Source organism: Hippichthys cyanospilos, chromosome 11 (assembly GCF_059441005.1).
Source record: "Hippichthys cyanospilos isolate Australia breed blue-spotted pipefish chromosome 11, RoL_Hcya_1.0, whole genome shotgun sequence".
NCBI classification, from domain to species: Eukaryota; Metazoa; Chordata; class Actinopteri; order Syngnathiformes; family Syngnathidae; genus Hippichthys; species Hippichthys cyanospilos.
The window spans coordinates 14707465-14722968 of NC_142379.1; the positions used below are offsets into that span (position 1 = coordinate 14707465).

General features: G+C 38.9%; 1 protein-coding gene across 1 annotated transcript in view; it reads right to left on the bottom strand.

Moving 5' to 3' along the window:
- The window catches only part of ssh2a (slingshot protein phosphatase 2a), a 32106-nt gene extending 21294 nt beyond the window's left edge, over window positions 1–10812 (bottom strand). The window contains exons 1-2 of the mRNA XM_088428105.1: window positions 10646–10812; window positions 7010–7053 (exon numbers count right to left, since the gene is read on the bottom strand). Of these exons, the coding sequence (XP_088284231.1) occupies window positions 7010–7053; window positions 10646–10708 (107 nt within the window). The 5' untranslated portion in view covers window positions 10709–10812. The remainder of the gene's footprint in view (window positions 1–7009; window positions 7054–10645) is intronic.
- Window positions 10813–15504: the final 4692 nt, after the last annotated feature.

Sequence of the window (15504 nt, forward strand, 5' to 3'; positions counted from 1 at the left end):
CTACAGCAGATTCCTAACCTTTCATGGAGTGAAATTTATGTACAATAACTGGTATGTATGGAGATTTAAAATAAATGTTGGTTGCTATCAGTAAGGACATATTTTGGTATTATTTAATTACTTGAAAAAGTCTTATGTAATAATAGTCATAACGTGTATGTGTATGAATTACTGTGTATCAAATAATACCTAGCATGCAAGCTTCATCTGTTTCCACATTCCCAATAAAGCCTCTGGCCAACACACTGTTTAACTCAATTGTGTCATTCAGGCCTCCTCAAAGCAAATGCTGTTATGTCATCTTGCTGAAATAGACAGGTTTTAAAATACAGCGTTTTCTGCATTAGTCTTGCTTGACTTCATTGTGAAAAAAAAAAGAGCAGAATTTGGAAGCCATACTTAAGCTCACATTTTCAGAACCTAAAGAGATTTATTCATCTAGTCAAAGCTATATGATGAATTGGCAAAAATTAGCCAAAAGTCCAGCCTTGGACTCTTTGACCCTAAGATGCAAATGGCAACAATGTAAAACCAAACCAAAGACATGGTTTGGCAAGCGTATTCTATAAGGCATGTAACACAATATATTTTTTAACCAAATAAAAACAAAACTAGTTCTGAGAAATGTATATAGTAAATGTCAACCACAACAACTCGTGACGAATGTTGATATTCAACATGTTGCTTTCCATGTGACCCCGTTAGCGCATGACTAACTGCATCACAAACACACCAGCACCTGCGCTGCTTTCGTCACACTACATCACACCTCAGCTCACCTTCCTATGTACAACTGTTGCATCACAGTCATTTATCTGGTCTCCTCTCAAGTTAGCACACAACCCAAACACAGCTGCTCTGATGCTTTAGTCATGAGGTTCAGTTTAGTGCGGTCAAATTAACTGGCCTTTGGTGGGAACCTGGATTGCAGGCCGGTAACACGAGAAGGATGTTGTTTGTTGTTTAACCGTGCTCTGGAAAAGTTACACAACTGGACTCTGAGCAAAAGAACAGACACATGGAGGTCAAAGATGAGCTGAAGTTTGAATGCATCAATTCAGTCAGGTGCTACAGAGGCATGGTAGATCATTCTGTCAGGGCTGTCTTTAGACGTGACCTGGTGACGACATAAATTCCCCCATCATAAACTGGGGGGGGGGGGGGGGGGGGGGGGGGGGCATTTCTAACATTTCACTTCATGTAAAATATATAACAGGGTTGGGAAATTAATTTTTGGAAACTAATTTAAGCCGTCTGTCTTCTATTCACATGAAAGAGGTCTCCAACCAAAGGGGCAGCAATGACTTTAGGACATCTTAATAATCCTAACTTATTGGGGCAGTGTTTTTGGAATATGAAGTAGGCATGTGAACATATATTTTGGTGAGGATTATGAATTTTCTTTACGTATGTATATTATGGAAGTTACACTTTTTATACAAAAGATAACGGCTTATAACAGCCATAGGGATGTACCCAATTGAACATGTTTGGCAGAAGGTGAACACTAAAATGGAGAAATGCTTGTCAGAAACCAAAAACACACAACCGAAACACCAAAAGTATAAAAAGAAAATTAAATTCTTTGCACATTGCCTCGCAACAGCCAATCACCTTCGGGGACGGACTAACATCACACACAATGTCCTGCACAGGTTTGTATGCGACTGATGGAAATTAAACCAAACAGCATAGTATAGCTCTGAATATTATCCTTGCTTAGTGTTTTAACACCTATATAAGGGGGAATCATTTAAATGTGCTTCATTTTTTGTGGTAAGTGCTATCATAATTAGATATCACAAAGGCAGGTTCATTCTCGTTTTGATTAATTGACATACCAACAACTAGAAAGGAAGTCACATGCCTAGTTTGACTTAGGTATTGTAAAGATAAGTGATGAGATGAACCATTAATTATAATTAAGTAGAATATCAAACTAATTTCTCCCGTCACTCTTTACAGTAATGTATATAGAGTAATTTCATTATTTGTAGATCGTCTTTTGCTTGCAAATAGCATATATATATATTGCATATATATATATTTTCTTCACAAAGCCTGATGTTTAAACTGGAGTGTTGTGTTTATATAGCCAGTGTTAATATAGACTTTGCTTGGTCTAAGAACATGAAGCACTTTACTCAGTCTTCTTTAATTTCCTGTCCAGGAGTGGGCAAACTTTTTGGCTCGGGGCCACATTGAAATTAAAATTCAACAGCTGGGACACCAACAAGATACAATACACGTAAAAAAAAAAAAAAACCTCAGCTTGTTAACAGTACATATCAAACATAAACATAGCTAAAGTATTAATGTAGTGGATGACTATTACATTTCTCAATGTCATGAAGTTGCTGGGAATTCTGTTCTGTTCTTGCTCAAGTGTACATTGGTAATGTCCTCTCCAAAGCAAGTGAAACCAATTTTTACTCATTCGCAATCTTATCAAATATGTTTTTTATTGATAGGAGCTGACACACTTGACTAATTCTTACCTAATATGAGCCAATTGAGCACTGTAGTGATAGCTGTGACCATTGGATAGCAGTGTTTCCACACTTACAACATAGCTGTTACCAACATGCAAGTGTAACTGAAGAATGGAAGTCAATCTTTCCATGGCAGCACCCGTATTTACATAGACATTGCGTACAATATTCTGTTGGCTTTGAAAGGTGAGTGAAAATGCTAAATATACTAGCCCTCAAGAGATTTCCATTTCCAATAACGCTTGACACTGAAAGAGTTAATATGCTGACTGTTTACAAGCTGCAACCTTAGTCAATTTGATTAGTAACTTTTGAAAAATAAAAAGGATCAAATCTTCATTGTTTTACCATTTGGCTTACTTCATTCATCATTTTTGCATCTGCAGAGAATAAAATGTGACAGCTTGGTTTTGCGAGACATGGTTTAATCTTGACTTTGAACCGTTGTGTCCTGTCATAATATACCTGCTAGGAAGGAGGATCAATTTGTTTGACTGCAACAGTCATTAGTTTTGCAGTTGTTACCATTGCTTAAAAGATGACAACAAGCATCTGACAATATGCCAATCAAAAGAGAGCCGAAATATCTCGTGGAATAATAGTGCTGCACTGCCGTGTGTGATTTAAAGGAGTTGTGATGATGCATGATGTCAGGCCAAGCACAATGCACCCCCACTTTCAGTCTGTGTGGCTCCTCTACGATACTAGCCTTTACAGCTCCTTGGATCCATATGCAGGGTGGCCAACAAAAGTTAATTGGACCACACCTGTTATGTAATACACATTTGGGGTGAACTCAAGAAAGTCCCTGGCTTCAATCAGCATGTAAGTACGTTTAGCAATGCTGAACAAATGGTGAGCTACGAGCCAAATGGTGAAAGAGCTTCGTTGATGATGCAGGAGGGAATACATACAAATGTTTGACAAGAGGGTATGACTTAACCAGCTGCTGCAGCTCATGTATTACCTAACAGATAATGTGGAACATATGTCCTTTTAGGCACCATTGGAGTGTGTGTGCAAGGTTTATTTGCGTGGTCACAAAGTTTAAAAAAACAAAAACATGTGTGATATATCAAAGTAGATGTGACGCCAGGATCAAATTGAAAAAAAAAAAAAAAACACACACCAAACTGCACTTGTTAAATGTTAATCAAAATTCACATTAGTCTCAAATGCAATTCATCAATTTCTCGTCATTCATCAATAACAGACAACGTTTGGCTCAGCAATAATTCACTCACAATTGCTTCAACCACAGTCCTATTCGTTTCAAGATTGAGACTCAAGGTTGGTGTTCAGATACAAAAACATGTATATGATCCGGTAGACATGAAAACATTTTATGTTTCACATGAAAATCTCTGTTATTAGAGACACTCAAGATCATTCATTTTGAAATCCTGGATCTGTAATTAACTGGCTTCAACTTGCTGTTTGGAATGAGCTGACTAATATGGCTTTACAGACAGTAAATGCTCAGGCCTTAGAGATCTACATTTTGGTCTAATGTTTGAACGAGTTCAAGGTTAGAGGCTATGATGATCCTTCGCTTCACTCACTGCTGCTCAATATGCTTTTCCCCCCAGTTATTAACAGTCGCAAATAATACTCCAACAGTTGTAACTATGTTTTATAAGACTTGTTCAATTTGGAATGGAAACCAAATTTAAAGTATTCCATGCATTAACCAGTACCCTGGTAACCAATATAAACCAGACAAGGTCACAGTCGACTCCTGATGATCACGGGAGATTGAAAGCACAGAAATGAAATGTGAGAGGGAATCTCAGAGCCCACGCCAGAGGGTGAAGAAGAAAGAAAAAAATGGAAATGACGCAGATGGTACAGAGAGCTGTTTGAAATTGAGAATGGTTTATTTGTTGTGTTTGGGATCTATAAGAAATGCCTTACATTGTTTTAACAGCCTCGATAAAAGGTTGAACATTCCAAGGATTGCTTAGTACAAAAACTACAGTGATTCTCAAATGTACAATTGTAGCAGAGGAACATAAAGTGATAACTGATTAGCTGTGAGAAGTATCAGTTCCAACTAAGAGAGCTGAAAAAAAATCCCTTGACCTTAGCAACTTTTTCTAAAGAGCTACAATGCATTCACGATGTGAACTTCAAAAACTATGGTGTGTTTAAAGTGTGGATAATTCAACAATATCACACCAGTAAAGCACACACAACCTTTGTGTTGGAGTTTTTCTCACCCATTGTCATTTCATGTTCTGTTGAAGCTTGTGGCTCAGCATTGTGACTAAACCTCAGTCCACCAAATTAAGCGAAACAAGATTTCATAATACACTTCAAAAACTCACGCAATCAAAACCATCTTGCACAAGATTCACAACATCTGGAGTCTAACCAAATATTGACAACGTTTACCAAGATTTGCTAATGAAAAATAATGTGTGAAACTGACATGCTGTTCTAAAATACATTAAACCAAAAAGCACAAATTTAGGGATTCCTTTGGCTTTTCATTCTACTTAATGTATGTATTACGTTATACAAACATTGTACACGGACTTATTCCAGAAACTTGTGAAGTGGAATCATTCATGACATAACAAAATGTCAGCATATTGCACAAGACCTCAATGTACTTTATGAGAACAGTGTTCAGTCTGTCTTAAAGAATGAATGGGGTGTGGGTGTGAGTTTTGCTTTTTTCGTCCACCATAACATGGATTTGTTTCAATGGGTATTATGTGAAAAACACAAGAAAAGAAAAATATTCTACATTGGTCAAGTGAGCAAAGCCTTCAGACTCATGAGAATCCAGTGAGTGCCGACATTAGTCCAACAATACAATGCACAACTAATAAACTCAAATCATACAGTTGTCACTTTGTGTACTTGCACAAATGACAAACTCTAATTCCAATGAAGTTAGGACGTTGTTGTTAGATTAGGCCTCTTTAGCACATGATTAGATAGGCTACGAGCTAAGTTGTTGTGCCACTGTCCCCTTTCCTTGCTTTACATCTTTCCATCGATCTGCACCCTGCACACATCATCTAGTTGGAACCAGTTAAGATCCTAAGGTCATACATAGTCACATGGGTTAGTCAAAGTCTCTCTCTCTCTGTAGGTGGGGGCCCCAGAATAAGAGTACAATTATTTTGTGAGACATTAGACCTTCTTCTGCCTCAAGCCAAATAAGGTTTCACAGCTGAGTATTCGAGCTTTCAGGCATGCAGTAAATAGTTAAATGGAGATCATGCTGTCTTCTGAAAATTAATATTATATTTGCATAGTTATTTTTAGCATAACAAGCAACTTAACATTGGGTAAAATGTAAAAAAAAAAAAAATACAATGCTTTGATATTTTTTTTAACGTATATTCAACTGAATACAAAACAAAGACAAATAGTTAGCAGATGTTCAAAGAGATGAATGTTAATGTTAATACTTGGAACATGTTCCAAAATATCTGCGACAGTTTCAACTCCTAGGAAAATTAATGAATGCTGAACAAAACAAATCAAAACAAAACAAAATTGTAGGGAACAAGCCATTGTGAACAGGTTCATTGGAAAACAAACTCTATTCAGACACAAAATCTATTCATAGGCCTTTTACCTATTCCCCGTGAATGGCAGGGTTCAACCATAAATATATTAATAATATAACTTCCTGATTAGCTTGGAACCATTTAAGGTTGTCTCTCCTGCCCTGCTCAAAGACAGATGAGATAGGCTCCAGCACGCCCACGACCCTAGTGAGGATAAGCAGTTAAGAAAATAGATAGATGGATGGATTCGGTTCACAGAATGCCTTCCATGGCACAATTCATGATGTTGATGATGTTATCAGGATATGAATCCTTGCCAATATGTCTTTGTGTCATGAGTAGTTCAATGGGTCCTATATTTAACACATTTATGCTTAACTTATATTTTTTTAAAGAGGTGAAATCCAGGTCAATTCTTTTCACAATTTCCTTGCATTGTTCACTTAAACACAGCTTTTAAAAATAACGATTTGCTTTGTTTTGAAAGACAGGTCCACAGAAAGAGAATATCAACAAATTTCATGATATGCAAACTCATTTGCATTGAAGTTGAAAATTTGTGTATAATGGCAATAAAAACAGAGTACACTATAATTTGCAAATTATCTCCAACCTATATTCACCTGAATAGACAACAAAACGAGTTAAACCGAGTTAAAAACCACCTTGCTTCTTGCACGTCGCAAAAAGTGTATGCTCCATGAGAAAACCAACAGTATGCAAACCAGTATTTTGTGTGTGTGAATCTATAGTTGGGATATGTAATAAATGTATTCCTTTAATGAAAGTGTAATTCTATTACTCAGAGAATGTTCTAAGTTTAGTAATGAAATAGAATTAACATAGACATGCTGGAAAAAAGTGCAGTAGCGACGGTGAGAATATTGATATACAACCTCCCCCTAGTGGCGGAAAACGGAATATGCTGAGAACAGATACCAGTGGGGTGACGTGAGGGAATGTGTGTGACTAAACAGGATGTGGTCTCACCTTCTGGGCTGGGAGCGATTGTCATCCTCGCCACTGCCTGCCTCCTAGCAAAAAGACAAAAGCTGTATTTGAGAGCAGCATTCATTCACTTTAGCAGAGAATTTAGAGAACAGATTATGCCATGATGAACATGATAACCCCAATAAAAGTGCAAAAAGTGACTTTTCATTTGGGATATCAGGCACTCTCCTCAGAAAAGACAGAAGGGATAAAGCTTAAAACGCACTCCATGCTCATCATTGGCTGCCCCCGCCACCCAAAAAAAAAAAAAAAAAATGCAATCATCCTCCCCCACCACAGGAACCAGTCCACCACAAACAAACATTTTAATCCCTGTGGTAATCCTTCCAAAAACTCAGGAACTTTCTCTTCAGCATTAATCTGTCATCCTTGGTAGGCGCTCGTTCCAAATAAACAGGATGTTCACACAGGAAAGGCAATGAGAACTATAAAAGGCTTGTAATGCAACAACACAATTGGATGCTGATGCAGGTACAAAATTGTGAGAATTGGCGCGGTTGTTTTGAGCCACTGCTCCCAATGCAATCCCAGAGCCGATCAAATGAGTGGCCAGCTGCCAGTCTGAGGGATGTTCTAAGCATCAGCCATGTCATAGCCTCGCTTTAAGACAAACACAAATGGACAGATGAACAGACACAGCTGCTTCAATATTTTGGTTGCCTAAATGGAAGACTGAAAAATATTATGAACATCTCAGAGCAATGCAATAGTGGTCAATCACATTACAATTAACTTCAGTCATAATATTTTCAATTCTTCTACCACTATGTCATATACAATCTAGTATTGTGTATCACTGTATTGTGCAAGTGGCAATAATATCCAGGCAATCCTGTTTCTATACTGTAATAATCAAATGCACAAGCTCATCTCTATGGTTACCGCAGCTGCATGCATTTGCAGGGAGTGGCATTATAGCCTATGAGAAGAGGGGATTTGGTGTGCTGCTAGGCAGATTACTGCACACAGGGGTGGCTGCTCCCTGCTGTGCTGAATTCAAGTAACGTGAGCTGGGATGACTATTGGCTGGGTCAACAATTGGGAAAAAGTGTTCAATGACAACACACTAGAAAGGTAGTTTGGTAAAAAGTATGGGGTGTTACAGTATAGCGGGCTTTTCTGAAGGCTCTTTATTGCCCATTCTTTGATAGTGCAGCTCTCACGCCACAAAATGTATACATATGGGTGTTTCTCACAGAGCCTAACCCAGATGCGTCCTACATACATAAGTATTCTTTCTACATAATTTTGGAAGGTGAAGTGTTTTTTTTCCTCAAGCCATCCAGATTAACATTTTAAAGTTTACTGAAGTTAGACTTGCTCACAATCTATGTACAATTAGAAGATGTTGGATAAGTTGACGGTCAGGGCTCTGAAATGTACACAACAGCATGAAACAGATCTTCCCACTCCTAGAAGAATTCAAATTTAAAGTCAAAAACGGTTGCATCCTACAGCTTGACTGTGAGTCTTGTATGTATGCAAGCGGAGTCACCTCCACACCTTGATACACTCTTGCTCACTGCTGGGGCAGGGGGCTGGTGGGAATCAAAAGTACATTTTACCTGTAACTTACCGTCCCTGATTGAGCAAACAAGTAAAGTAACTTATTTGAGGTTGATGTAGGTTTCAAACGTTCAATTGTTCTTTCAGGTTTGACAAGTTATGTAAAATGTTGGTCATATTTCTTCACTGAGGCAGCTGTGCAATTTTTTTTTCATTTTACATCAAGGCAGTTTGCCTTGAGACACTCTCAAAAAATCACATGCTAAGCTTCAAAGAACTTTCATAAGTAAGTTTCAGAAATGTTACTGAAAATTGACATTTTATAGTATTAGGTAGTACTCCAACAGCGAATGCTGCAATTGTGTTGTGTATGACATTCTCCAGTTTTTTAAATTAAATTATTTTCTGTCCGTCGATGTTTTGAGCCGCAAGATTCCCTGTTCTCTTTCCGCTTATTGAACAGACACACACATTAAGGCGGGGTGAAAAAGTCAACCAAGTTCGGTAAGTCATCTTTAAAACTAGGTCGATTGAAAACATCCGCCTCAAAGCTCCGCCGGAGACATATTTGCGCTAAAGTTTTCTACATGGACCATTCTTGCAGGCACAGGCAGTCTACCCACTCACTTCAGCTATGCACTTTGGTAAATGGGCTTTCATTTACCTTAGGTACTCAAAGCGCTTTACACTAACTAGTCATTTACTCACTGATGAAGCAGCATCAGGAGCAACTAGGGTTTCGGCGTCTTGCTCAAGGTCACTTTGACATGGTCACGATGGTTGGGGAATCAAACCCACCGCCTCTCGGCTAGGACACGACCACTCTACCACCGAGCCACGATCACAACTTTTCTTTTGCCCTCTTTGGTCAATGTCGCTCCGGGAGCCAATCGCGTGATTCATGTAGGAGTGCTCATGAGCTGATTGACAGATTGCTTGGCCAGTCTTCTTCATGAAGCTCACACATGGTAGTGAGAACTCAAAGGCGGGGAAGATGTTACCTAGACTGCTTTTGTATTTAATTGGAATTTCGAGTATAAACTCTGCTTCCTTGTTATTATGTTTGATCAGCTACTTCACTCTAGTTTGAGGGCCGTTACTCCGAGGAAATCTCCAGCCCTCCGTGTTCCCCGACTAAAGCCGAGGGACGGAAAGGGAAAGGAATAGCAGTATATAAGCTTTAGTAATTAAAGATTTCAGTAAATATGTTTACTGGTACCCACATACACATGCATGAAAATTCCTGGGGGATGGAGGGATCCTTCTTTGCAGATTTCACTTTTCACGGGGGCTTTTCGGTCCCCATTGGCTGTGAAAAACATGGGAACACGTATCTGATAAATGTGAGAATGAAGATAAATCTTAAATGGGGGCGCGGAGGGGGGGTGGTCATCCTGCCATCCAAGGGAAAACTTTCTCGATCCGCCACTGTTAATTCTATAATTTAACAAGGCATAGCCTAAGCACACGCGGACATGCAAATTGTATAGACGCCCAACAGAGGCAAGACTCTTCAGCCGCGACATATTTGCTGCGTTTCCAGCCTGTGCCCCACAAAAGCCACTGGCCTTACATGGCAGTTTTATCTATGGAAGCCACGCCACCATAGACTGCCTCAGTATGTATCAGCAGCTTTAGGGCCCCATGTCGGAGGCGTACAAGGTGATAAGAAGGTCTGAAGGGTCTTCATCGACGGGTCTGACATTATTGTCACACTAACCTGCTTTCAAGGGCAGCTCCTTTATCCTCACTGTCACTCTACCTAATCGTCCTAGTGGGAGTCAGTGTACTAGAAGAGATGCTGACATGCCGACTCTGGATTTCCGTTCAAAAGAGTATCACTTAACTAAACACTAACGCGTCTTCCTGAATCGACCCAACAGGAAGTAAGTTAGCAAACTGCTAATCATATAGCTAAATCACTTTAGTTTTCTGTTTTCCTAAAATATATATGTATATATGGGGAACAAATAACTGATCGGGAAGCATTTCATTTGCTGCAAATTTAACGCTACATGTGCACGGAAGCAAGAAAAAAAGCGAGCTCAAAAAACGAGTGATAGGGACAGAGCTTTCCGCCAGATGTCAACACACTTTGGTACTACTCACCGAGACACACGGACTGGAAGTAGTGCTTGGTGTCGGTGACCGCTGGACCATGACCAGCGCCATCCCGTCTGCACCTGCTAAAATCTCGGTCACCTCGAAGCGTAAGAAGCCGGAATACGGGACATTTTTCTGTGAAAAACTCCAGTTAGCTCTCGAGGTTACGTCTGGTCGCCACTCTGACCCGGCTTAGTAAGAATAGAAAGATTCATTAGCAATATCCGGCAATGGAGGTTTCATTATAAAATTCTAATTTAGAACCATCGCACGTTTATCTACTTTTCACAGTTCTTGACCGCTGTAATTCGCTGAATTATATCAGTAATTACATTAAATGCATACAACAAGATATGTTTATTTTTATTCATCTGTTGTGTCTTTGTGTGGAAACGTTAAACATTTATTTTGAAAAATAAGCCATCGCGCTTTTTCCTGCTGCTTTATCTACAGTCGAATGACTTGATTTTTTTTCCCCAGGGCTAAGCAGCTGATGTTATGCGCATGCGTTCGAGTGGCCAGCTGTCAGAAGGGCGTGAGCGGCTTGCTTGATTTAAACTTCTATCTAGGCACAAGTGTTCACGCCGAATCAATAAAGTAACTAGAGGGATCTTTGCACCCGTAGCCTTAAAAGTGTTTCCGTGTGACTGGGGACATGTAGGATCATGAATTATGCATCTGTGCAACTGCGGTCATGTCCGTTGTAACTGCAGCAAGAGATGACCTGACCCCATACAATCTCTTGGGACATGATGACCAAGTGTGGGGGTTGACAGCAGGTGGTGTGTATATGTGCATTCATGTGTGTCTGTGTTTTCAATGTCATATCACACATTCAATTAGTGGACATGGTTAAACTTTAATGAATTTAAAGATTATGACCTCTTTAATCTTACTTTAGACACTTAAGGGGACGTCAGAATGAAGCTAAGTGTGAGTGTGAAGCAACCGATTCATAGCATTATCTGGGTCATTGCCACCACTTCCTCACCCTGCCCCCCAGGCTGCTTCCTTCCAGTGTCCCACCCTTCTTCCATTTCATTTTTATTGATCATCCAAATAATGAGAAAGAAAATAGGAAGCCGTGGGCCAGCTTCATAAAATAATTGACCATGGGTCAAACGGACTCAGTGCAAAAGAACAGAGTCAAAATGCCGGTTTAGTTGTGAACAAGCGATAAATGCTTGTTAAAAAAAAAAAAAAAAAAAAAAAAAGATTGTCAGAATGATTAGGTCATTCCATGATTTCGCATGCGTCCCCTTATAACGAATGTGAGTGCTAAAGCATAGAGGCCATTTTTGGCCTTCTTCATGCTAGATCACTCAGTATGCAAACCATGTGAGCCACATTACGCCCTTTGAAAGACAAATGAGCGGCTGAATAAAGGTGATGGTAGATGAGGTCTGGACGTAGACACAGACAGGATGCCACAAAGAACGTGGAGAATGAAAGTGTGCCGTAGAAAACAAGATTAGGATTAGAGCAGACGTTAACTCTGCTTTGGGACTTTGCAGTATCATCACAGAAGATACAGACGAAAGGCAATCCTCTTCTAATTAAAGCTTTGCTCTGCTTTACAATTGTATCGGATCAATGTGTGTGTGTTCAGGTTTGAGGGAGCGTGTGTGTTTATTCATGCATGTATATGTACAAGAAAGCAAAAAATAATTAGCACATATTTTCAGAAAAATCTTTTGGTGTACTAAGTAATCAATAAACGATTCAATCCATCACGTTTCAGTTGTCCACTGTTTTCAGTGTCACACCCTGATTCCTAAACTCGCCTCTCCATGGAGCTTCAGTTCTCCCCAGTGGTTAGTGTTGGTTAAAACAGGTTGCCATGTTTTTGTACCAACAGGGGGAGATGCAAGCCCGCATTCTAATACTTGTAGAAGGTGATTGGAAACGTGCTGCACAGTACATTAATGCACTTTTAACGGATGTCAGCTGTGTGGTATATGAAGATTTCATTTAAAATGTGGGTGATTCTGGCAAAACTGCTAAGATGACTATTTTACAAGCCTACTAAACACAAAGCATTTACAGTACAATATTTATTTTTGTGTAACATACAGTACGCAAACTGAACTACAGACATGTGGCAACAAATTAATTTAGAAGACAATTAGTTTTACTCGTGTTTGACGGGCATCAGAACGCCCTAATGTTAGTTTGAGAGAATATTTAACTGAATAGCTCATAGCTTATTCCATGTACAGTAATAAAGTACAGTATTGCATGTAAACAATTATTTTCATTTAGGGCCACTTATCAGAAACAAGTGCTACATTAATAGCAAATATAACTTTATTTACATGTAGTCTACAATCTTTATTGCAAAGTTTGATGAGCAAGCCATGTCTGTAGCAATCTCTACATGTTAATATATTTGATAATCAGCATCCCTAATGAGTGTAGTGTATTTTGTTTCATTTCCTATGTTTTAAATGTCATTAGATAGAACAGCTCCACATGGATATTGCAAAAGAATAATGTATTTTTAAAATTTGACATCTGCTCCTGGTTTGGTATGCATTTCACAGTAAAGGTTGTCATTGTTGCAGGTTTATTTGAACCAGGTTTTGCAATGTTCTACTGTATGTGTGGGGGAAAAAAGCAAGACCAGTTGTTATTCTTTTTCCAAGTGGTTTTCATTTGAGTGTAAATTTAAGGTGAGCGGTTCTGTGCAATTTGCAGTTAATAGGACAGGCCTGACACCGGACCAAATCACGCAAATTCACACCTTTGAAACATTTTCCGAACCCCTTTTCTGCATCTATTCATTTCCTAAGATGTGTTAAAGATAAAACATATCAAACCAAGATATACCGAAGATATACCGAATACCTTTTTTTTGTCTTCGTAATGAGCACAAAACATTTAACTATTGCTTTTGTTTATGTTATGAACAATGAATTGATCCAAGAACCCAGGCGTGTGTGCATGTGCACAAGTGCATGTGTGTGTGTGTGTGTTGCAGAAGGCCTCGTCTGCAAAGATAAGATGGTATTCTCCCTTCTTGCAAAATGAGTTCATTAGAAAAGTGAAAGGCGACCGTTGCAGGGATTCAGTGTTCCTGTATGATAAAGGACTGGAGCAACCGATTGGAGGCGGGAAAAAAGGATTTTCATTTCCTGTTCTTCAGAGACAGCAGCAGTATCAGAGCATCAGCAGAGTGCCTCGGTTGTGGAAAGAAATGGAGAGCACCTGAGAGGACAGATGGAGGAAGTTAAAAAGGTAAATGCCAGGATTTTACATCTTTGCACTAAAAAGTCACCCTTCAGATTGAAACCGAGAGGATTCGGACAGAAATAGTTAAAAGATATGTCAAACGGAACTGCTCTGTAAAAAAAAAAAAAAAAAGTCAGTCAAAGTATGGCACACGGGTTATCTCAGTGCAGGAGGCCATATCAAAATGACAGCTAGAGAAATGACAGTGAGTCTCATCCAGCAGCATTAAGAAGGAAAAGAATAATAATATGGGGAGATGAAATGAACTGGAGGTCTTGATAGACACATGATAGTGAGGCAGGCTGGTAGGGAGATGCTGAGATGGCAGGTACAGCTGAGGAGGAGGGATACGCTGGCTTCACTCCACTGTTTAATATAGATCTGCAGCGATTAGCCGGGCACGAGAACACAGGATGTGTCCGTCAGTCAGAGGTAGGGAGCTCAGAGGAAATTGCCACAATAAAGGGCACACATATGGTAGAAGTGCACACAAACCTGTGAATATATATCTGTGTGTAGATGTACACAATCAAAGTGTGAATTTTACATTAAACCCACAGCCACACACGGTAATGACTCCTCCACTGGGCAAGCTCCTTATTTGCAAAAATAAATAAATACATTAAAAATTAAAAAAAAGGATTGATCACGAAAAAGCACCCAAACTAGACATACTTGCAGACTTTTATGTTTTTTGTTGGCATGTAAAATGAACTGGAGGTCTTGAGACACAATTTTCAGCGTGTAGGATTATTATATATAGGTTGGCCCTTATTTTATTCAGTGGTTATGACGTATGCATCCCACACATTGTATTTCTTATAGCTATAGCTTGATATGAGCCAATGAGCAAAAAGGACTGTAAGTATATCTTTCAGATGCAAAATATATTTTATCTCTTGTGGTAGTTTTCAGTGGTGTAGAACTGTCTAGCATCTCAATGACAATTCATTCTAATATATTCCCTTTAACATTAGATGACCAAAAATCTCTGCTGTAAAGGTACCATTCATTAGAACCATGTTTTTAATATGTATGTCTCGAAACCAAGTGTTATTGTGCAAATGCATTTTGGATAACTATTTGTGCTGGATATCATTTAACTCAGCAAGATTACACAGCAAGGTTGAGACCAATGCTTCTATTCCCACTAATTCTTCTCCATTGTTTATTATAAAATGATTGTTTATTATAAAAATAAAATTATTGTATATTCAAAAAAAAATCAATAAATTTCCACTAATAATTTTTTTATCAGATGGTTATTTTAGTTCATGTGAGGACTGCTTCTCACTGACCTGCAGTGGAATACATGCTCCTGCTATTTGAACAGGGGGGTGTGGACTTTATCTAGCCACTGTATCACATCTTTTGAGATGGTTTATTTGTCGTGTTGACAGAAATTAATACCCAAGTCAAAAGCATGTATTTCTTAATTATGTTGGTAATGTGGGGAAAATTTTGGGGCTTGACCACCTGTCCCCAAACATGTGTTTACATGCCTGTTTAACACAGTCTTGTGATTCTCATCTTCAGTGCTGCAGAACTGCATGGCATGATAGTGTACTCAGTTTTAAACATTTTGATCGTTCACTCAACGAAGAGTCAGCATATTACAATAAATGGCTCTCACT